Source organism: Schistocerca gregaria, chromosome 4 (genome assembly GCF_023897955.1).
Source record: "Schistocerca gregaria isolate iqSchGreg1 chromosome 4, iqSchGreg1.2, whole genome shotgun sequence".
Taxonomy (NCBI): Eukaryota; Metazoa; Arthropoda; class Insecta; order Orthoptera; family Acrididae; genus Schistocerca; species Schistocerca gregaria.
Window position 1 is genome coordinate 453,862,858 of NC_064923.1, and position 23,486 is coordinate 453,886,343.

Here is a 23,486-nt window from a genome sequence, read left to right on the forward strand (position 1 = left end):
TCAATTTCAGTTCATAATCTTGTCAAAGTAGTCTCCCCCTGCTTCAATCCATGGTTACGAGACTTCATCCAATTACTGAAGTCACCCTGGACGTCGTCAACAGGAATCTCCTTCACTGCTGTCATTGAAGTTGCTTTTACCACTGCCAGTGTCCCATGCTGAGTTTCTTCCAGTGTTCTTTTGATCCTGGGGAACAAAAAGGAGTATGCTGATGCCAGATCAGGGCTGTATTGCAGCTGGGGCAGCATTGCCACGCCTATTTTGGCCAGAAACTCGGAGATACTGTGAGCAGTGTTGTTACAGTGGACGATTCAATGTCGCAAACTTCTTTTTGGACACATCAAACCCTGTTGTGCAGCATTTTGAGAACTTCACAATAAAATTCCTTGTTGATTGTTTGTCTTTGTGGCATGAATTCACTGTGAACCACAGCTTTTCTGTCAAAAACACAACGAACATTGTCTTGATTCGCGATTTGCTCTTCCTTGCTTCTTTCAGGCAAGGAGTCTCCTTGTGTGCCAATCGCTGCTCTGATGTTTTGTTTTGGTTTCATACATAAAAATCCAAATCTCAACCCACGTCTGTCCAAAAATTCTGGGTCCATTTTGTACTGCTCATGCAATTCCTGGCACTTCAACAAACATTTTTCCTTCATCTCAATCTTCAGGATTTTGGCACCATTTTCACGCAGACTTTCATCACTGGAAGATCCTCCATTAAAGTGTGGTAAAAAATTATTTTGAGGATTCTACACTCCTCTGCAATCATTGAAACACTTAATCGTTGATCCTTGTCTGCAACTTGATGCACTTTTTGCATCAAGTCATCCATTTGTGATGTCGATGGGCATCTCGAGTCAACATTATCATTCACAGATTCCCAACCTTCGAACAACCTCTTCTGCCACATGAAAGTTTGACTTTCTTACATTGTCTCATAACCATAAGCTTTCCAAAATATTTCGGCACCTCCACACCGGTTTCCCCAGTTTCACACGGAACTTGATTGCACTATGCTGCTCGAAAAACTGGTACATTTTATCTCAACAAGGGTGCAGTAAATATCCCCATATCTCTGCACGGAGTGTAACCCTGGTTCAAGAACTGTCACGGGTGACTGACATCGGTCTAATTTCAAAGCTTAGATCGCCCATCAAATTCTCTGCCTGATGCTCCACCTTGCCAGCCAGCTTTGCCAATTACCAAAAATTATTATGGGAGCTTTTGGGACAGACACTGTATGTACAAATGAGAGATGGTCAAAGATTGTGCAGTGCTTCTTATGAAACTATAAAAAGGAAAGAAGGAAGGAAGATTAAGGTTTGCGATCCTGTCAACATGAAGCACAAGCTAAATTAGGGAATGATGGAGAAGGAAATCGGCCATACCCAAAGAAACCTTCCCAGCATTTTCCTTCATTGATTAAGGGAAATAATGGAAAACTAAATCAAGATGGCTGGGCATGCAACTGAGCTGCCAAATGCCATACTCCAAAATATGTCTTACCACTACATCTTCTTGCTCTATTAAAAGCGGATAGAATGGAGGCAAACGATTGAGATTTAATGTACGGTTAACATCTACGTCATTGTAGATGGTGCACAAGTTTAAACTGAGGAAGCGTGGGGAAGGAAATCAACTATGGTCTTTGAAGGGAACCATCTTTGCACTTGCCTTAAGTGATTTAGAGAAATCATGGTAAAACTAAATCTGCTTGCTCTGGCAGGGATTTGAATCACTGTCCTATCAAATAATGAGTCTCTCATCTTAAGGTTATGTCAACTCTGCCAGTGTAGCTGTTAGAGATACTTTTATCAGCCAAGACAGTGATTGGTTCTTCATAAATTTTTCTTTCTGTCTGATTAATTTCAATTGCCACGGTATTATGTATGTGGTTACCTCTGAGACTGCAGTATTGAATACCTTAATTTTAAAACAGGAGATACAGAGTAAAGCACTCAAACAGGAAGATTAAGAAAACTAAAAATAAATAAAATAATAATAATTTGCAAAACTGGAAATTTAAACATGTTTCCTGACACAAATCTAGATGGCATCCTTGGTTTCAAACAAATTGTCAGAGTCTTAGGACAACAAGCTTATGCACTTACTGTAATCTTGAGTTTGAATTCTCTATCCCCCCCCCTTTACACACACTGTAGGCTCCTTTCTTTGTAACATTAGCAGTGAGTGTGAAGTTCCATACCTGATGTTTGACAGTACTGCTAGATGGCCCAGAAGACCATGGGTGTACATTAAACTCTCAACAGAAAGCACACTGAGCCCTAATAAAACTACAGTAGAACTTCTGAATAACAGACATCTACAGTGAAAATAAAAATGTACTCTTTTAAGAAGTGAACGTTATTAAAAAAAAGAATAAAAATACAGTATACAATACAGTACATTCAATGTCCTGTAGACAGAAAAGTACTGTACTACTATATAAATAGAGTAGTGAAAATTTACCTCTATTTAAGCACAATATTACATTAACAAAACCCATCACACTAGTATAATACAGTATTAAATTATTTTTTTTCATATATTGGGAAGGTTGGCTTGAAATAATCACCAGTGTTAAACTAAGTCATTCACCATCACTCCTCACTAAAGAGCGGTGTTTCAGTTTTCTTTTCCCTTCCACTGCCTGCTTACTTGAAAGTGGAGTAAAGTCCAATTCAGTTACATCATCTTCATTTTGTTGTCCATTCAAGACATTGTCACCACACCCTTCTTGATGAAGCTCATTTACGAGTTAACTTATGCTGGTTGATGTCCTTTCTGTGTACAGTGCAGAATTGATGTTGGCATATCCCTCAGATCCACAAGATTCCTCTACTGAAGTGTGAAGTTCAAGCCCATGTTCCATGAGATTGTTTTCTTCCACACTGTCATCAATTGCTGAAGCAGTCATTAAAAATGAAACTGCCTTCTTGATATTGTTGCCGAGCGTTGTGCATGTTATCTGTTTTAAGGCTGAAGAAATCCACAGAATTGTATCCAGTACATTAACAGATTTTCCAAGTTCACATACAGATTCAACACTGTCCACTCAATACAAAATATGTCTCAACCCTTTTTGCCTGTAAAGCACCTTGAAATTTTGAACAATCCCCTGATCCACTGGTTGATAATGTGAAGTTGAATTTGGCGGCGAAAAGATTATTTTCACATTTCTAGTGCAGCATTGCAATGGGAAGCGGCATTACGCAACAAACAAAATCACTGTCTTCCTTTGTCTTTCCATTCTTCTATAAAATGCCAGCAACCATTCAGTCATTATTGCTCTCATCATCCAAGATCATTTATTAGCATATCACTCCACATTCAATTTACTCAAGTCAATACCCTTAAAACATCTAGGCTTCACAGCCTTACCAATAATTAAAGGCTTTTCAAATTTGCCTACCATATTAACACACAGTAGAATAGTTAGTCGGTTAAACCCTAATTTCTTGCAAATGCGACTGCTTTCTTGTGGATCAGAAATCCACTAACTGGGAAGTTATTGCTGCGAGCACAGTAAAACCATTCAAAAGTCAAATTGTCAACTTTTGAGCCTGGTGTTTTGGTAAAAGTGCATTTACTGGTACATTATCATTTCCAGTAGGTGATTTCAGAATGCCATTTTTGTTTCTTAAAATGTCACTGTTCTGTGCTTTTCTGCCAGCAAATCTTGGGGCCATATCTCTAACTCGAAGTTTTCCCTTTTCATAGATACTGATTATCTCTACCTTTTCATTCACTGTTGACTGTTTTCGTTTTTGTGATGTCTTAGCACTACAGGACATAAACTATCCCACTTGTAGTCAGAAACAGTATGCATTTTAAGGGCCCTTCACACGTACCCACTGAGAAACGTTCTCGGTGGCACTTCTGCTGGCAAAGTACTGGTTTAAATGGGTGCCTTCTCACATGCCTTCTGTGGCACTTGCTGGTGGACTTGTCAACAGTGGCATGGATTGACCAGTCAAGCAGTATGTCAGCGCATATGAAAAGTTGGTGTGTGAAATCAATGTAGCAGTAGCGGCATCATCAAAGCCATTCATTACAGCATCAAAAAAGCTAATACCAACAGCTGCAACTGCTCTCAGTGGAGGCATGCTGCACCACGTGAAGGCATGTATAATTACGATTGTTGTAAGTTAACTTACGACTGTTGTCGTTTTCTTGCTGTCCTTTATTTGGAAGTTTTAACTGTTGTTGGGAGATAATTTTCAGTGTCCATATCCATTATTGAGAATATCCATTATTCAGAGGAGTTTTATCACAAGTGATAATGTTATTTGGAAGTGGAATTTTAAAATGTCTGCTACTGAGAGGAGACTGCTATTGGGAAGTGTCCATTATGGGAAGTTTTACTGTATCTGAGATTTTGTAGCATGCCTTTGCTGCAAACATGTGCTGCCCACTTGAGCCACACTTCATGGTTGATAAAACTTCCGCCTACCCACACAGCCAAGTTTAAGTTCCCCACTCCTGTAACTCACCACATGAAATGTCAAGCCAGAGGCCCGTATCTATAAAACTGGTGTTAGCTAAGATGATGGAGTAAATAATGGAAGATCAGCTCTGTGTGACCTTGGTAGGGGATTCAATTGTATAATGCATAAAGCCATGCTCCCCAAGCCAACACTGAATGGTATTGGAGGAGCCATTCTACAAACTCTAAAAATCTACCAGAAAACCAGATGTGGGATTGTATCAGTGAAAGAAGCAGACTCAGGTGAAATGAAATTACAACACTATGTGCCACAGGGATCTGTTCAACAGGCAGAAGTATTATTCAGTGATGCCTGGTTTATGATGAACAAAATGGAATTTAATGAAGGCAAAACACAGATGATGATACAAAGCATTCGTGATACTGGAGTACTGGGTAACACAGCAGCTGTTAAGCTTCTGGGCTTTATCATTGATACCAAGTTAATCTGACACAGTGCACTGAGCACATTTGTTCTGAATTTCATAGGTTCTACACCCCTTGAGGAAACTTAATAGTGTAATATCAGAACACTGCCTACTAACAGCGTACTATGTAATGTTCCACAGCCACATCAGCTATGGAGTGTTACTGTGGGGCCATTCTGTAAGCTACCAGATTATGCTGTTATTGAGGAAAAGGATCAATGAGAATCATTATGTCAAGCAAAAAGCAGACCATTGTAAACGGTTTTTTTTTTTTTTTTTTTTTTTTTTTTTTTTTTTTTTTTTTTTTTTTTTTTTAGATTAGGGGTTCTGGCTGCTTTAAGACAATTCATTTTCAACTGCCTCACTCACACAAAGACAAATCATGAAACCCACAAAGAGAAATGAAGTTCATCAAGACAACACCTAAAATAGAGATCGTATATACAGTGTACTAGTAATAACGAAGCATAGGCTAAAATGCAGTGAAATAATATACTATAGATTAGAAGATTACTCACTAGCAAGTAGTTATTTTAGGCAAAACCATAAAGGTGGCGGTGTGGCAATTTATGTTAATAAGGATGTGGAAGCTAAAAAAATTTCCTTTCTTGAATGCCACACCAAACAAGGATCAATTGAAATGACAGGTATTGTACTCCACTGTAATGATCTTAAGTTACCACAGCATATAGTGATTGGAGCCTATAGGCCACAAAATGCTGATGTAATGCTGTTTATGGATAAACTTAGTAGTGTTGCTGGTCAGGCTGGTTCTAATGATCTTACTATATTAGGTGACTTTAATATAGATGCAAACTCAAATAGTATAGTAAATTTGAAACTCAGTGATGTACTGACCTCATACAACCTTGTAAATATAGTGAACTATGACACCAGAGTGATGGACACATGTTCCAGTAGAATAGATTATGCTATAATCAACAAAGATGTCATAGATAAGGTAAATAACAGTAACTTAGATTTTCTTTATTCTGACCACTTCTGTCAGGTGATAGAATACAAAAATTCAGTTGTGCCTAAAATAACAAAAATTGTGCTACAGAAACGAATGCTGAATACCTTAAATATTAATGCTCTTAAAGACAAACTGGCGAATGAGAAATGGGATTCTGTGTATCAGGTAAAAGGGTCGGATGAGAAATGGAATGAATTCTACGCAACCCTATTGCATCATTATGAATATAGTTGTCCAGTCAGAGAAATCCAGAAGGCAGTTAAACACTGTAAAAATGGAAGTAATCCTAGACTAAAACTCCCAACAAATCTGATTAGGCTCAGGCAACAAGTACATGATCTAAACCAGCTTTATAAAGCTACTACTATGCAGGTTTTCAAAGAAAAATACAATAGGGCCAAGAAAACTTTTAAAACTGAAATTATCAGTCTAAGGAAGCTGATTAACAGCAAAACAATAGAACAGTCTGATAACATATGCAAAGCATCTTGGAAGCTGATTGACAAACACTGAAAAGGTCCCAACAAAATGAACATGGAACCACTCAGCATAAGACATGATGGTAACATTGTAAAAAACCCAGATACTACATGTTATATTTTTAATAACTACTACATTTCTGGTGAACAATCAACGCATATTACAGATTCACAGATAGAGATCCAGTGCCATCTCACCCAGTGTACCGAATTTGAATTTGTGGAAGTGAATGAGCAGGAGGTTCGCAGGGCAATATACATGCTAAAGAAAAAACTTTCATCTGGATGGGATGGCGTATCCAGTACTATTACTAAAGCATGCTTAAAAGAAATTTATAAACCTCTTACTCACCTGATTGATTGCAGCATTAGAGAAAACATGTATCCAACAGTTCTAAAAATGAGTGTAGTGAAACCAGTGTATAAAAAGGGAAGTAAGGAAGAAGTCTCCAACTATAGACCAATATCATTATTTCCCACTTTTAGTAAGATATTCAAAAGCATTATCCTTTCTCAGCTAAGTGCCTTTTTCACAAAACATAAACTGCTTGTAGATTCGCAGCATGGCTTCAGAAAAGAGCTAAGTACAACCACAACAGTTACACAGTTCATCCATGAAGAGTACTGTCTGCTGGACCAGAAGATGCAGACTGCAGGTATATTTTTGGACCTGACAAGAGCATTTGATATGGTAAACCATAGGGTACTTCTTAAAAAGCTAAAATCTTATATATTGGGGATCAAGCCATGAATCTTCTAACCGCGTACCTGTTGAATCGTAAGCAAAGCACTAAATTGTCATACAAAATAGATAATAATATCATGAACTCCCAGTCCACCAGTGAACCTGTATTACAAGGTGTACCACAGGGATCAATCCTTGGACCCTTTCTCTTCCTTATATATATTAACGACATTGCACAACCCATTAACTCCCATATTGTAAGCTATGGAGATGACACGTCAATCTTATTCTATGGGAGCAAATCTAAAGAACTAGAATCTATTGCTACTAGTGGTGTAAGAGAAGTAACAATATACTTCAATGATCAGGGACTCAAGATGAATGTCACCAAATCTCAACTACTGACATTTAAAACAGGCAGTTCTCATCACAACAGTATGAATAGTGTGTGTAATATCTCTGCAACAGAAAATGGTAACTGTAAATTTCTGGGAGTATATGTTGATGAAAATTTGCGGTGGACATACCACATTAATTTCGTATGCGGAAAAGTCAGTAGTGCCATATATCTCATCAGGCAGCTTGCAAAGATAGTTCCTAGCCATGTACTGAAATTAATATATTATGGAACACTTTACCCCTTTCTCAATTACGGAATTGAACTATGGGGCTGTGCAGCTGATGTACATTTAAAAAGAATACTACTGCTACAGAAAAGAGCAATAAGACTTATACATGGGATGGGACATAGAGATTCATGTCGTGAAGTGTTTGTGCAGAGCGAATATCTGACAATATGTTCTCTGTACATCTTCAAAATAGTTGTATTTTTTATAAGTCAACCAACAGACGCTATCAAGGGCAGTGATGTACACGATCACAACACTAGAACAAAGTGTAACTATTTCCATAACAGAACAACGTTAAACATGACTGATAGAAGTCCATATATCAGTGGTTTGATTTGGTAAAACAAGCTACCAAACTCTCTAAGAGCGTACACGGGAAATGTTTTTAAAACAAAACTAAAATCTTTTCTAATAAAAAATGTTTATATTCTTTCAATGAATTTTAAGATAGTGATTGTAACATGAGGCATTAGCATATCATCTGTAAGGCGATAAATGTAAAAAATAGATATAAGAAGTAACAGCTGCAGAATATAGTGTATTTTATAAGTATAAATATAACCATAGTATTAAGTCTGACGTTTGCAAAGAAAATGTAAATAAATAAATAAAATAAAGGTCAAGGCGATCAGCGAAGACAGGGAACAGTTTCCCAATGGTGGCCCTAAAATTATTTTATGCTCTACCTATGGATATTCGGTCATTGCCAATAGAGCGATTTACTAAACATTTTTGTATATTAAACGAGCAAAGTGCAGCTCAGTGACGTGATAACAGTGGCAACGACACTATATTCTAATACTGATTGTGTTGTTGTTGTAATGTATATTGAAACATAGTTATTAACTTTAGTATTTTTTATCCAGTCTGAACTAAATTTCTACATTCACTTTATTTTGGCAATAAACTTGACACTGTGAGTTCAGTTGTGTGTCCAGCCACGGGTGCTGAATGGCATAGAAATGGTAATAAGGTATCCCGAGGCCTATGTTACGGGGAAAAAAAACAGCTGTCTCACTTGCTTGAAAGCACTGTGAAACATGTTCACTGCTGAACTATGTCAACTGCTCTAGACGGAACGGAAGGAAGGTAGGTAGGCATGCTTACAATGACAACTTATAGTTCACTTGAAAAAACTTTGTGTAATGATCAAAACGAGATACTAAAATAAAGTATACATTACATCCTACAAATTACTTTTATTAATTTGCAAAAATTGATCAGTAAATATTTTCATGCAATATGATACATATTTTCAGTGGAATGTAATTACTAAACAAACCTACTTATATCATGAACTGTTAAAAATGTAGGGTATAACACATTTGACTACGGCTTTCTTAAATACGCACCATGATTTTCTTTCCTTTAAATTCTAGCATTATGCACGATCGCCCGACTTCCTGACCAGCACCACTGAAACAAAAATTTTAATGTAGAGGCAGTTACAGCTTTCGGAAAATATAAAAAAGGAAATACAGACAGAATACAATTCGTACAGTGGCCGTATCAGTAGTAAGTCACTCTCCTCTGCTGGAACTTGAGAATCAGCCTTCCTCTTTGTTGTCATTTTTGTATCTTGTATACTATTCACGTGTGTTTACAACCACTTTCAAATTATCCCTACAACCAATCGATCAGCATCCAAATGGCTATCTATCGACAATTTCGTATGTCGATAGTTGCTTCAGCAAAATATCAACAATACGGCACTGGCAACCTGAAATAACTGAAAACAATAAACAGTCAAGGAATTATTGCAAAATAAACCTGAATGACCCTTAATAAACAGTATTAAAGAATCATTAATTATTTTTCCGGTAACAGTCTCAGCATCGAAAAAAGGATGAAATGTTAATTTACGAAGAGAAAAACCTTACGTTAATTCGCTAATAGAAACTCATGTATACGAGTATTACCACGGCTTACAGCATAGAAAACATAGACACGACGTGATTGCATGCCTATATTAATACAAGTAGGAGAGCCATTGCTTTCAAGTCAATGATAATTTTTTGTCTTTATCTCTGCGGTTTTGGGTGGCGCGTTGTGTGTTGTACGCTTCCTACACTGTGCAGTAGTGTTGTCATGGACGTACAGCGGTTTTGCCGTGTTAGATAACGCTAATGTGTCAATCTGTTGTCTAAAAAACATAATGGCTGCAAAATTATCCGCCACCCGACCTGCTCCACCAAAACCTATTCCTAAACCCGGTGAGTAATTTCTTTTGTCTCTAAAGATGCTATTGGTTCCGTTTTGTTACAGACCATCTAGTCAACAAGTGACATGCCTATGAAAATTGAAACGCTCGTATCCTTGAGAGGATGCGTGGATTTAATCCTCCTTGAAAAGATATGCTCTGAGTGGGTAGTTTAATAATTTTTAAATGCCCAAAATTGGAAAAAAATGAGGTGATCGTGGTAAATACAGAGGGTTCCGGATACAATAGGAAGCAACATTTCACTTTTTAAGTATTAAAGAAACTATTCTGATAGTGGAGAGCGTGGAACGAAAAGAAGATATGATTAAAAAAAAGACTTGGCTAATTGTGGTACTGCCACGACGTGTGTGAATAACATAGGCCTAATTATCAGTAAATGAGTGACAGCAGGCTCTGACAATAAGAGGAATGTAGAGTACCACAAATACGTTTTTCTTCTGAAACCGGGATAATCCGTAACAGCAGTTGTGAAACTTTATCATCTGGATGCAAAAGATGCTTTTAAATGCCCATTAACCCCACTTTAGCCGTACCATATACATAGGTAGAAATCCTCTGTCTAATATTTATATTGGTTACATGGAGCGTATTCAGTGATACCTGTATTCTACATTAGATGTTTTATCACCTTTCATATTAACATCCATGTATTACTCCTTCGTTGTTAAGTGTACCGGGTACTGATTCAGTCCTATTGTCCCTCCATATTTATATTTTGCTCTTTTAAAATCCTTAAGTTATGCTGTCAAGCAGATCATTTACTGCAATACTTAAGATGTGATTTACTAGTACTACATACTGATTTGATGGACAGTGTACAATGAAATTAGTACTCTGTTTGATTTAGTCAATTTTGCAGAAATCAGCATTAAAAAAGGGGAGAGAGAGAGAGAGCTGCCATGCCACAAAACAATATTTAAATTAAAATACTTAAGCAACATAAACAAAGAAATATTCATCATGTAACCAAAGAATATTTAAAGGCAATCCCGCAAGAATAATTCTACCAGACATAGGAGCCTCTTCATGAGCCTTAGGAAGTCATAGATGAACTGAGATCTTAGGTATCTTAAAAACCCAAATCATGAAAACATAAAATAATATGACCAAAATCAAATAAAATGGGCCTCTAAGTTATGGGTGTGCTTCAGTAAACATTGAACTGCAGAGTGCTGAGCTGCAGTGGAACATTGTACATATGAGGTATAGGATGATACCGTACCAGGGGCAACCGGACGTATAGATACTGGATGATCTAGGTTACTTTGGAAGCTAAAAGTTTGATTGTGAGTTGGCAAAGCAAACTAATGCGAATATGAAATCTTTGATGCTGTGACATTCTAATGTGTAGTGTAGCCTGAGTTGTAGGCTAGGCTGAAAGTTGACAGTTTGATTGTGAATCTGCTACTCTGTCATCAGATCTCACACACATTGTTGCTTATCGTGCTTTACAGAATGGGCAAGTCTCCACTCTCCACTTTCTGTAATGAGGCATGGATATTGGACACATTGTCGCTACTCATGGTTTCACTGTCTGTCTACCACTTTCAGTTGTTGCTCATGAAAGTAGCATGCAGTCATCCAGCCTCACTATTTCCCAGGCACTGAACAGTAACATTCTGCCCTCTGTAAAAGTCACTTATGTTAGTGGGTTTCCCCATTTGTAACTTATTTTTGGTAGAATGATTCCCCCCTCATCTCTGCTCTGCTTATATGCTTTCCTTACCATGTCATGTGCCTGCAGTGCCTTTCATGGACAATTGTTCTACAAAATCAGGTATCCAAGTGTGAGTTGTGACCTGCCCTGACAGCTCTTACCTTCCGTACTTCACAGAAGTTATTCTACATACCTTGTGGGATTAGTACTTCTGGAAAAGAGGACACTGGAGACATGGCTTAGTCACAGCCACCGGCAGTCGTGCTTGGATAGCTCAGTCAGTCTCGCACTTGCTCACAAAAGGCAAAGGTTCCAGGATCAAGTCCCAGCCCGGCACAGTTTTAATCTGCCAGGGAGTTTTAAATCAGTGCACAGTCCACTGCAGACTGAAACTTCATTCTGGAAACTATACCCCAGGCTGTGGCTAAGCCATATCTCCACATTGTTTGTTCCATCAGTGTAATTGTGCAAGGTATGCAGAAGAGGGTAGGAGATAAAGTACTAGCAGAAGTAAAGCTATGAGGTGGGTCACGAGTTAATCTTGGATAGTTTAGCTGGTAGAATACTTGTTCCTGGAAGGCAAAGGTCACAGGTTAAAATGCCAGCCCATCACCCAGCTTTCTTTGGATATAAATAGTAATGATCCTATGGGATCAGTTGTAGGTAAAGCAGGCGGCAGACTTCAGTTCATTGGAAGGAGATGCAGTCAGTCTAAAACAGAAATTACACACAAAACACTTGTGGATCCATCCTATCTTTGCAGAAGACAGCAGTCACACTGCATATCACATCTCCCCCCCCCCCCCCCCCCCCAATACCAGTTACCAAAGCACTTGCTGTAAAAGTGCACATTCCATGTAACATTATAATGTGTAACATTTGCACCAAATGAAACTGAATAGAGAGGCTCTGTCTTAGCTTAGTTCATAATACCCACAACCTTTCCCACTGGTAGAGGTTATTCACATAAGGTGGGAGTCTACCAACATCCATTCCAGAGGTTGAATGATTGAGAAACAGTTTGTACCAGAAGTCTTCTCAAAACAGGTTATAACATGCACTTGATTGCTTGATTTGCTGCCAGTGGTGGTGTTTTATTTTCTGTTGTCCTTTCAGACTCCACTCAGTAGTAAATGCTTGATGACTTAACACTCATGTAAACATTTCCCCATCTGGATCCACCTGACAGAAAGAGCAATTTCTGAAAGGAAGCTGTTATTGTGGATGGTCAGGAGACAAACTGGATGCTCCACAGCTAGCCGGCTGTCTTTGAATACTGAAACAGGATGGTGGAAATATCATTGTATCTTTGAAATTAGGGACAGACCAGTTGCTCTGGGTTGACTCAAATGCCGAGTGTCTGCTGAAAACCTCACAGTGTTCAGGGTGAAGAATGTAACAGTAAATGAGTTTACAACCACAAATAAGGTTCCAGTCTTCTTTCTATTGACCAAATTTTCTCTATCTTCCAGTCATGTTAGACGATTAGTAATACCCACTAGCTTTTGGCCGACTTCTCTTCAGCCATTCTCAAGTGGTAACAGTCATATGATGTGTTGCTGCTGTCCTTAAATAGCCACACTACTGTCTATGGTGTCACTGGTACTCACTCCAGCCCCATACATGGTAATGTATTCATGTACCTGCAGCACCCACTTGAACCTTCCTATGTCTGGGTCCAAAGCTGCTCTGTTGGAGGCCCCCTTCTCTATTGAGAGTGTTGTCAAATATTTTTCCTCAGTCGCTTTTTGTGTAACACCCAGCTATATAAGGCTAGCAGCAGTAATCGCTTGACAGTCAGCACTTGACAATGGTCCCAGGAGCTCCCCTCCAAAGGGTTGTGCATTCTTAACCTTTTAACATGACAAGAAGCGCGAAAATTTTTTATCAGTATATGTCACCATGAAATTGCATATTCTTTCTGTTTTCTCTGCTGTATTCCACTCCTTATCTGGCCAGGCAACACTACTCACCTGTTGTAAGTGATATTTTTGTTGTTGGAGGAATTTTGAGACAAGATGCATTTTACTTTTTTGCTCAGAATGGTGCAAGCGCAAATTTTAATCATTGAAGTCAGCTTTTTAACTTACCCAAAAAAAAGTAAGGGACATGAATTTACTAGGATTTTGTATCATTGGCTATCATCCGACGGGAGGCCCTAGCCACACGGAATTTCATCCAGAGTGAACATTTATGAACTGACCTCAAGAAATGGGCCATTTCGTCACAGGGAGAAATAGTGGTTGAAGCTGAGGGGCAACAGGCTATGGTTCATCTCGGTGATTCAGCTGTGGCGATCCTTCTGCTGGCCAATGTGGTGAAGTAAAATGATTTTAATGTGTAAACAGATAGGACACTGCTCTGCAATACATGAGTTGTTGTTCTAGTGATAGGGCTCATCTACATACATGGCTTGTCGTGTTCACATATATGTGTTGTGTCTGACTTCTGGGACATAGGGGTGGGTAGCAATAAGTCAGCTAATTAGGACACTGAAGAAATAGTACATTATTAATTACAACAATTATCTTGGCTTGCCAGACTCCTCTGTAGCTATGAAATTGCATGTGTGGGCTTGCAGTTCATAACATGCTAAATGAGCCACAATTACTGAGTGGCTGATTGATAAAAGTTCATAATGGTCATACTGTGGTTCACAATAGTCACCAGAAAACACTAGTCCATACATGCTTGTTCAAACAGTTGTGACAGCATTGGTGTGTAGGCACAGTTCACAGTAGACAGAAGTTTCTTCACTCCCCGACAGTTGCCATGGGCTGTATCCCAGTGAATTGGCAGTTCAACAATGTTACTGTGGCAGGAGCTTACTGAAAGTGGGGACGATCCAACCTCGTTCAGAACGGCCCTCCTGGCCTCTGGTGACACCATTTCAGGGCAGAGGCACGGTGGTGGCACCTCAGAACTGTGGGAGGCTTTTTCCTGGCATTTCATTGGTGCCTTGTGATACTGATTTGCTGTGTAGTATCTCTGCAGTGGTCAGTAATTCTTATGCTGCTCTATACTCAATGACACTGTATGCCTTACCCCCAAACTTTAGTCTCGGCATCAGATATGGAGATGAGACACAAAGGTAAGGGTGAAGGATGGAGCGCCGGCATAGTTGCGACAGTCAGTGGTGAAACTTCAGTCAGTACCGAGCACTCCTCCACACCCTGGTTTCCACTGTGCATGTGGCTGAAAACACCGACCAGGAAACCAACAACAGGTTGCGCGTTGGTGGTTGTAAGTGCAGAGGCAGATGGTGCAATAGGTGGACAGCAGTAGACATCTGTGCCCTCCAGACCTTCCCACTGGATGACCGGGTGTGACCCCGTTGCTGGCTGGATCCAGAGATGCCAACACAACTACGACGATGGCAGTAGCACCAGGTCAACATCTGTGGGCGTCTCCAGCTGTGGAGACGACCGTGCTGCCAGGGGCAACACGTGGCCTGAGCAGGTAGGGATTGGCCCCTGAACTGTCTTACTCGGGGCAATAGATATTGCAGGTGCTTGAAATCTTGCTCAGTTACATCGACAATGTCTTGTGATGCAATAATTGACAATATGATACTATTAGGTCAGAGTTTTTAGTATGGCGGCACAAATACGGGAATCACATATGCTATGAGTAATTGCATCTCTCATCATAATGTCATTGTTGCTTAACCTACATAGACACTGCAAGTGAAATTTCCTAGTAACGCTATGAAGTTCTGTTATACACTGTTTGGAAGACTGTCCCGGTTGCTGTTTTCATTTTAAAGTTGTAGTGAGCTGCCGCCTCATGCACTTGTGATTTAAAATGATTTGACAGTTTGTGAACTAACTCGTCGTAGGGGGTCTCGACACTTGTGATCTGGAAACCATTTTTATACCGACCTGAATACATCTGAGCCAGTGGCAGAAGGAAAATGTTAAAGACGATAGATACCTGCTACGCCGTAGGATTTGAAATGTGCCGTCAACTGCGACATAATCAGCCCAGTCTTTGATTTGCCTCAGAAATACTCTGAGTGTAGGCTCTTGAACCATTTATTGAGTTGTTTCCAATTGATTAGGCTGGGGCAGCAGTTGTGGTGCTGCCAGAGTTCCATGCAATACTTGTAATAATTGTTCACCCTTTTGTCCCTGCAACTGTATAGCTTGCATTAAAGACACATCTGGAAGTGACTTGTGAACACACCATATAACACCACACACACAAACAGAAAAATAGCACTGCTGCAAGAAAGGGTTACTTACACAATATGCCACAGTGTGCTAATTGCGAGCTGCATCCTTGGTGTCACTTTAGTTGCTGTGTCCAAATTTTGGGACACTGAGGTGTCTAATAATAATACAGTTAATTAGAACATTGAATAAGTAATAGTTTATTAATTCTACATCTACATGACTACTCTGCAAGTCACATTTAAGTGCTTGGCAGAGGGTTCATCGAACCACAATTATACTATCTCTCTACTATTCCACTCCCGAACAGCGAGCGGGAAAAACGAACACCTAAACCTTTCTGTTCGAGCTCTGATTTCTCTTATTTTATTTTGATGATCATTCCTACCTATGTAGGTTGGGCTCAACAAAATATTTTCGCATTCGGAAGAGAAAGTTGGTGACTGAAATTTCGTAAAAAGGTCTCGCCGCGACGAAAAACGTCTATGCTTTAATGACTTCCATCCCAACTCGTGTATCATATCTGCCACTCTCTCTCCCCTATAACGTGATAATACAAAACGAGCTGCCCTTTTTTGCATCCTTTCGATGTCCTCCGTCAGTCCCACCTGGTAAGGATCCCACACCGCGCAGCAATATTTTAACAGAGGACGAATGAGTGTAGTGTAAGCTGTCTCTTTAGTGGACTTGTTGCATCTTCTAAGTGTCCTGCCAATGAAACGCAACCTTTGGCTCGCCTTCCCGACAATATTATCTATGTGGTCCTTCCAACTGAAGTTGTTCGTAATTTTAACACCCAGGTACTTAGTTGAATTGACAGCCTTGAGAATTGTACTATTTATCGAGTAATCGAATTCCAACAGATTTCTTTTGGAACTCATGTGGATCATCTCTCACTTTTCGTTATTTAGCGTCAACTGCCACCTGACACACCATACAGCAATCTTTTCTAAATCGCTTTGCAACTGATACTGGTCTTCGGATGACCTTACTAGACGGTAAATTACAGCATCATCTGCGAACAGTCTAAGAGAACTGCTCAGATTGTCACCCAGGTCATTTATATAGATCAGGAACAGTAGAGGTCCCAGGACGCTTCCCTGGGGAACACCTGATATCACTTCAGTTTTACTCGATGATTTGCCGTCTATTACTACGAACTGCGACCTTCCTGATAGGAAATCACGAATCCAGTCGCACAACTGAGACGATACCCCATAGCTCCGCAGCTTGATTAGAAGTCGCTTATGAGGAACGGTGTCAAAAGCTTTCCGGAAATCTAGAAATACGGAATCAACTTGAGATCCCCTGTTGATAGCGGCCATTACTTCGTGCGAATAAAGAGCTAGCTGCGTTGCACAAGAGCGATGTTTTCTGAAGCCATGCTGATTACGTGTCAATAGATCGTTCCCTTCGAGGTGATTCATAATGTTTGAATACAGTATATGCTCCAAAACCCTACTGCAAACCGACGTCAGTGATATAGGTCTGTAGTTACATGGATTATTCCTTCTACCCTTCTTAAACACTGGTGCGACCTGCACTATTTTCCAATCTATAGGTACAGATCTATCAGTGAGCGAGCGGTTGTATATGAGTGCTAAGCAGGGAGCTATTGTATCAGCGTAATATAAAAGGAACCTAATCGGTATACAATTTGGACCTGAAGACTTGCCTGTATCAAGCGATTTGATACCCTAAGGTATCTACTTCTAAGAAACTCATGCTAGCAGATGTTCGTGTTTCAAATTCTGGAATATTCCATTCGTCTTCCCTGGTGAAGGAATTTCAGAAAACTGCGTTCAATAACTCCGCTTTAGCGGCACAGTCGTCGATAACAGTACCATCGGCACTGCGCAGTGAAGGTATTGACTGCATCTTGCCGCTTGTGTACTTTACATACGACCAGAATTTCTTCGGATTTTCTACCAAATTTCGAGACAATGTTTCGTTGTGGAACCTATTAACGGCATCTCGCATCGAAGTACAACAAAACTCACATTTGCTTGCCAAGCTCGCCTGTATCTGTGAAACTGCACATGTGGACTTGCTGTTCAGAGCACCCTAAGAGCCACAATTATGGAGCAGCTAATTGATACATGTTCGTGATGGCTGTACTGGTGCTTAACTACAGTCACTAGAAGACACAAGTTCATAGACACTTGTTGACATAGTTCTGAGAGCACTGGCACATAGGTACCGTTCACAGGAGAGGGAACTTTCTTCACTCCCAGATAGTTGACACAGGCGGAGTGACAGAGAGTAGACAGCACAATGATGTTACTCTGATAGGAATTTCCTGGAAGCAGACAGGATCTGACTTTGAACATAACTGTGCTCTTAGCCACTGGCGACACTATTTCAGGGCAGAGGCACGGCGGTGGTGCCTCAGAACTGAGAGAGGCATGGCTTCTTCCTAACATCTCATTGGTGCCTTATGATACTGCTTTGCTGTGCATTCTCTCTGCATCGGTCGATACTTCTTGTGCCACTCTAGATACTCGACGACACCACATGTGTAACCCACATTTTAATAAAATATTATTTATATCGATACAGAACAACAGTGACAACTGACTAGCTGTGTCAAGAAAGTAATGTATTTACAAGAGGTATCATACAGCCACAGTTCCTGTTAAGACTACTTTAACAAATGTTTTGTTTATTTTTAGTCACTTTTTGACAGTGGGTTGTAAATGGTAACTAGCTAGTTTTCAATGTTGGCTGGTGATAGTGGATCCAAATTCAGTTCAAGATTTTTACCTTTTAGTGTTGAAATTAATGGTTTAGTTTTGAATCTCCAGTAGTAGCTGTATTTGCAGATCAAATTATGTTAACAACTGTTGCTTTTAAGTACCCAAACATGTTGCAGTACCTTGCATCATCATCAATAGGTGCTTCTATTTGATTCTGTAAAATGCAAACATGATTAAAGTACTAATGATTCTGATGAAATTAGACCTAAAACAGTTTGTCTGCTGTGGTTAATACTCTATTTTCTACATTGTTGGATTGTGTAGGATCCTCTTTAAATTATCGTATACCGGTAGCTAGTCATCTGAAACTAAATGGTATTACCACGAGTTTGGTTGACTAAATACTCTATCCATAAATGTCATTCACTTGTTCAAAAATATTTCACAGCTACATTTTGTGATTACTTGCTGTTACTTTACAAGTATCTCTCCTCATTTGCATGCTCCTAAGCTGTGGAAATGCACACAGAAGTATGGTTTATGTTTCTTAGGAACTCCACTGGCAGGAGGTAACTTGATTTCCTCAAAAACATACATTTCTGAACTTTTGGAGGAAGGCAATTTAACCCCCCTCTAAAACAACAGGGATACAGAATTCTTATTAGAAGATATCTTAGTACTGATCTCGCATCTTACAAGGGATAGATTCTTGATTGACTTATGAACTGATAAATTTTTTAAGACTTAGATTTACTACACTTGGTATTGTAACGTCATTAGCAATTACAAATGCATGAAAATAACTGTGTTGACATTGCCTCCGTATAGAAGACCAGATGGAGAGGTTTGAAACAAAAAGAATTGGGGATGGGGCAAAGTCGTATACCATGGTATTGGTGCAAGAAGGAATGGTGAGGCATTAATGGTCAACCTACAATACTGCAACATCACAAGCACTCATAGAGTGTCAAATTGGCTATTGACTGTCAAAATTGATGTATGGAATCAAGAACTGTCCACACAATATCTTCCTATGCATCTCAAACTTAATACAGAGGTTAGGTTGAGGAGGATGAGGATGGATTCCAGAAAAGTCTTGATGCTCATCTTCTACCAGCTCCCCATGATGAGTCCACTATCCTTGGTGGAGGCGTAAATGGATGTATTGGATGTCAGTGGGAAGGATATGAGCAGTGTTATGGAGAATATATAAGCCTGCAAAATGATGATAGATGTCACATTCTGGGAATGTGCAGTGTTGTTCATGATCTGGTCTTGACCAACATGTATGTCAAGAAAGGCTGGCACACATAGCTACCAGTACCAGAGGAGGTCACTACCCATATCGGTTACTGGATGCTTTAGCAACAAGATCTGAAGATGGCAACAGATAGCAAAGTTATTCTATAGGACAGCATCACCGCTCCCCAGTACATCATGTTTATCCGGGATATCTGAAAAATGCCTAACAACCAAAGACATCCAAGATAGTATCTGAATGAATCAGATGCAGAGAATGGATGCCCAATGGAACAAATTAATGCATTTTGACCAACTTCTCATCTGTCTATGCAGCTAAGTGGTCAGTGTAGATGACTTCCATGCGGAGGACCCATTTTCAATCCCTGATACTGCCAGGGATTTTTCCTTGGTGGGAGGACTGGAATGCAGTCCACTCAGCTTTGTGATAATTGAGAAACTGCTCAACTTTGTAGTAGAAGCTTTATGTCTGTTAATCTGATGATGGTCAGGAGAATGACCGGCTGACAACATGACATTCCACACCGCATCCAGGTAACGCCATTAGCTGATGGGTGACACAGCACTCGATTGATCGGACCCAGTTGATCTGTTTGGGTCGGAATGGCAAAGCTTTTCTTTTTCTTTTAACAAGCTTTGCGATATAGCTTTATCAGTTAATATGAGATGTATGGCAAGATGCTGTGAAATGGATACTGCAAGAGAAACCCTGCAGAAAAGATTACCAGGCTGAAAATACATTGACAAATAGACCAAGTGGTGGGATAGTGAAATCCAGCAGGTAATCCAGGAGACCCCCGTGAACCATTGACCTTGCCGTTGGTGGGGAGGCTTGTGTGCCTCGTGCCTCAGCGATACAGATAGCCATACTGTAGGTGCAACCACAACGGAGGGGTATCTCTTGAGAGGCCAGACAAACATGTGGTTCCTGAAGAGGGGCAGCAGCCTTTTCAATAGGCGCAGGGGCAACAGTCTGGATGATTGACTGATCTGGCCTTGTAACACTAACCAAAACGGCCTTGCTGTGCTCATACTGCGAACAGCTGAAAGCAAGGGGAAACAACAGTTGTAATTTTTCCCGAGGGCATGCAGCTTTACTGTACGGTTAAATGATGATGGCGTTCTCTTGGGTAAAATATTCCGGAGGTAAAATAGTACCCCATTTGGATCTCCGGGCGGGGACTACTCAAAGAGGATGTCGTTATCAGGAGAAAGGTGGTGGTGGTGGTGGTGGTGGTGGTGGTGGTTGTTGGGATGTTTAAGGGGGACTAAACAGCTAAGGTAATCAGTCATGAGAAAGAAAACTGGCGTTCTACGCATCAGAGCATGGAATGTCAGATCCCTTGATCGGGCAGATAGGTTAGAAAATTTAAAAAGGGAAATGGTTAGGTTAAAGTTAGATATAGTGGGAATTAGTGAAGTTCGGTGGCAGGAGGAACAAGACTTTTGGTCAGGCGAATACAGGATCATAAATACAAAATCAAATAGGGATAATGCAGGAGTAGCTTTAATAATGAATAGGAAAATAGGAGTGCGGGTAAGTTAACTACAAAGGGAGATGAAAATTTAATAGTGATGGGTGACTGGAATTCGGTAGTAGGAAAAGGGAGAGAAGGGAATGTAGTTGGTGAATATCGATTCGGGCTAAGAAATGAAAGAGGAAGCCACCTGGTAGAATTTTGCACAGAGCACAACTTAATCATAGCTAACACTTGGTTCAAGAATCATAAAAGAAGGCTGTATACATGGAAGAGGCCTGGAGATACTGACAGGTTTCAGATAGATTATGTAATGGTAAGACAGAGATTTAGGAACCAGGTTTTAAATTGTAAGACATTTCCAGGGGCAGATGTGGACTCTGACCACAATCAATTGGTTATGAACTGTAGATTAAAACTGAAGAAACTGCAAAAAGGTGGGAATTTAAGGAGATGGGACATGGATAAACTGACTAAACCAGAGGTTATACAGAGTTTCAGGGAGAGCATAACAGAACAATTAACAGGAATGGGAAAAAGAAATACAGTAGAAGAAGAATGGGTAGCTTTGAAGGATGAAGTACTGAAGGCAGCAGAGGATCAAGTAGGTAAAAAGACAAGGGCTAGTAGAACTCCTTGGGTAACAGAAGGAATATTGAATTTAATTGATGAAAGGAGAAAATATAAAAATGCAGTAAATGAAGCAGGCAAAAAGGAATACAAACGTCTCAAAAATCAGATTGACAGGAAGTGCAAAATGGCTAAGCAGGGATGGATAGAGGACAAATGTAAGGATGTAGAGGCTTATCTCACTAGGGGTAAGATAGATACTGCCTACAGGAAAATTAAAGAGACCTTTGGAAATAAGAGAACCACTTGTATGAACATCAAGAGCTCAGATGGAAACCCAGTTCTAAGCAAAGAAGGGAAAGCAGAAAGGTGGAAGGAGTATATAGAGGGTCTATACAAGGGCGATGTACTTGAGGACAATATTATGGAAATGGAAGAGGATGTAGATGAAGATGAAGTGGGTGATATGATACTGCGTGAAGAATTTGACAGAGCACTGAAAGACCTGAGTCGAAACAAGGCCCCCGGAGTAGACAACATTCCATTGGAACTACTGACGGCCTTGGAAGAGCCACTCCTGACAAAACTCTACCATCTGGTGAGCAAAATGTATGAGACAGGCAAAATGCCCTCAGACTTGAAGAAGAATATAATAATTTCAATCCCAAAGAAAGCAGGTGCTGACAGATGTGAAAATTACCGAACTATGAGTTTAATAAGTCACAGCTGCAAAATACTAACACGAATTCTTTACAGACGAATGGAAAAACTGATAGAAGCCAACCTCGGGGAAGATCAGTTTGGATTCCGTACAAATGTTGGAACACGTGAGGCAATACTGACCCTACGACTTATCTTAGAAGCTAGATTAAGGAAAGGCAAACCTACGTTTCTAGCATTTGTAGACTTAGACAAAGCGTTTGACAATGTTGACTGGAATACTCTCTTTCGAATTCTGAAGGTGGCAGGGGTAAAATACAGGGAGCGAAAGGCTATTTACAATTTGTACAGAAACCAGATGGCAGTTGTAAGAGTCGAGGGACACAAAAGGGAAGCAGTGGTTGGGAAGGGAGTGAGACAGGATTGTAGCCTATCCCCAATGTTATTCAATCTTTATATTGAGCAAGCAGTGAAGGAAACAAAAGAAAAATTCGGAGTAGGTATTAAAATCCATGGAGAAGTAATAAAGACTTTGACGTCCGCCGATGACATTGTAATTCTGTCAGAGACAGCAAAGGACTGGGAAGAGCTGTTGAGCGGAATGGATAGTGTCTTGAAAGGAGGATATAAGATGAACATCAACAAAAGCAAAATGAGGATAATGGAATGTAGTTGAATTAAGTTGGGTGATGCTGAGGGAATTAGATTAGGAAATGAGACACTTAAAGTAGTAAAGGAGTTTTGCTATTTGGGGAGCAAAATAACTGATGATGGTCGATGTAGAGAAGATATAAAATGTAGACTGGCAATGGCAAGGAAAGCATTTCTGAAGAAGAGAAATTTGTTTACATCGAGTATAGATTTAAGTGTCAGGAAGTCATTTCTGAAAGTATTTGTATGGAGTGTAGCCATGTATGGAAGTGAAACATGGACGATAAATAGTTTAGACAAGAAGAGAATAGAAGCTTTTGAAACGTGATGCTACTGAAAAATCCTGAAGATTAGATGGGTAGATCACATAACTAATGAGGAGATGTTGAATAGGATTGGGTAGAAGAGAAGTTTGTGGCACAATTTAACTAGAAAAAGG

The 23,486-nt window shown here is 39.8% G+C and overlaps 2 protein-coding genes across 5 annotated transcripts in view; one reads left to right on the forward strand and one right to left on the reverse strand.

The window, feature by feature from the left end:
• The window catches only part of LOC126267317 (cleavage and polyadenylation specificity factor 73), a 67,313-nt gene extending 57,407 nt beyond the window's left edge, over window positions 1–9,906 (reverse strand). Inside the window, exons 1-3 of one of the 3 annotated variants that reach the window (XM_049972412.1) lie at window positions 9,602–9,906; window positions 9,182–9,411; window positions 9,035–9,098 (exon numbers count right to left, since the gene is read on the reverse strand). In XM_049972412.1, coding sequence (XP_049828369.1) covers window positions 9,035–9,098; window positions 9,182–9,252 — 135 coding nt within the window. In that variant the 5' untranslated portion in view covers window positions 9,253–9,411; window positions 9,602–9,906. Of the gene's footprint in view, window positions 1–9,034; window positions 9,099–9,181; window positions 9,412–9,562 lie in introns of all 3 variants that reach the window. The other 2 variants (XM_049972413.1, XM_049972414.1) reach the window with 2 other exon arrangements.
• The window catches only part of LOC126267320 (osteoclast-stimulating factor 1-like), a 95,460-nt gene continuing 81,787 nt past the window's right edge, over window positions 9,814–23,486 (forward strand). For both annotated transcript variants that reach the window (XR_007548992.1, XM_049972421.1), the window contains exon 1: window positions 9,814–9,895. Coding sequence is in view for 1 of the 2 variants with exons in the window: in XM_049972421.1 (XP_049828378.1) it covers window positions 9,838–9,895 (58 nt within the window). In the remaining variant the exon portion in view is untranslated. The remainder of the gene's footprint in view (window positions 9,896–23,486) is intronic.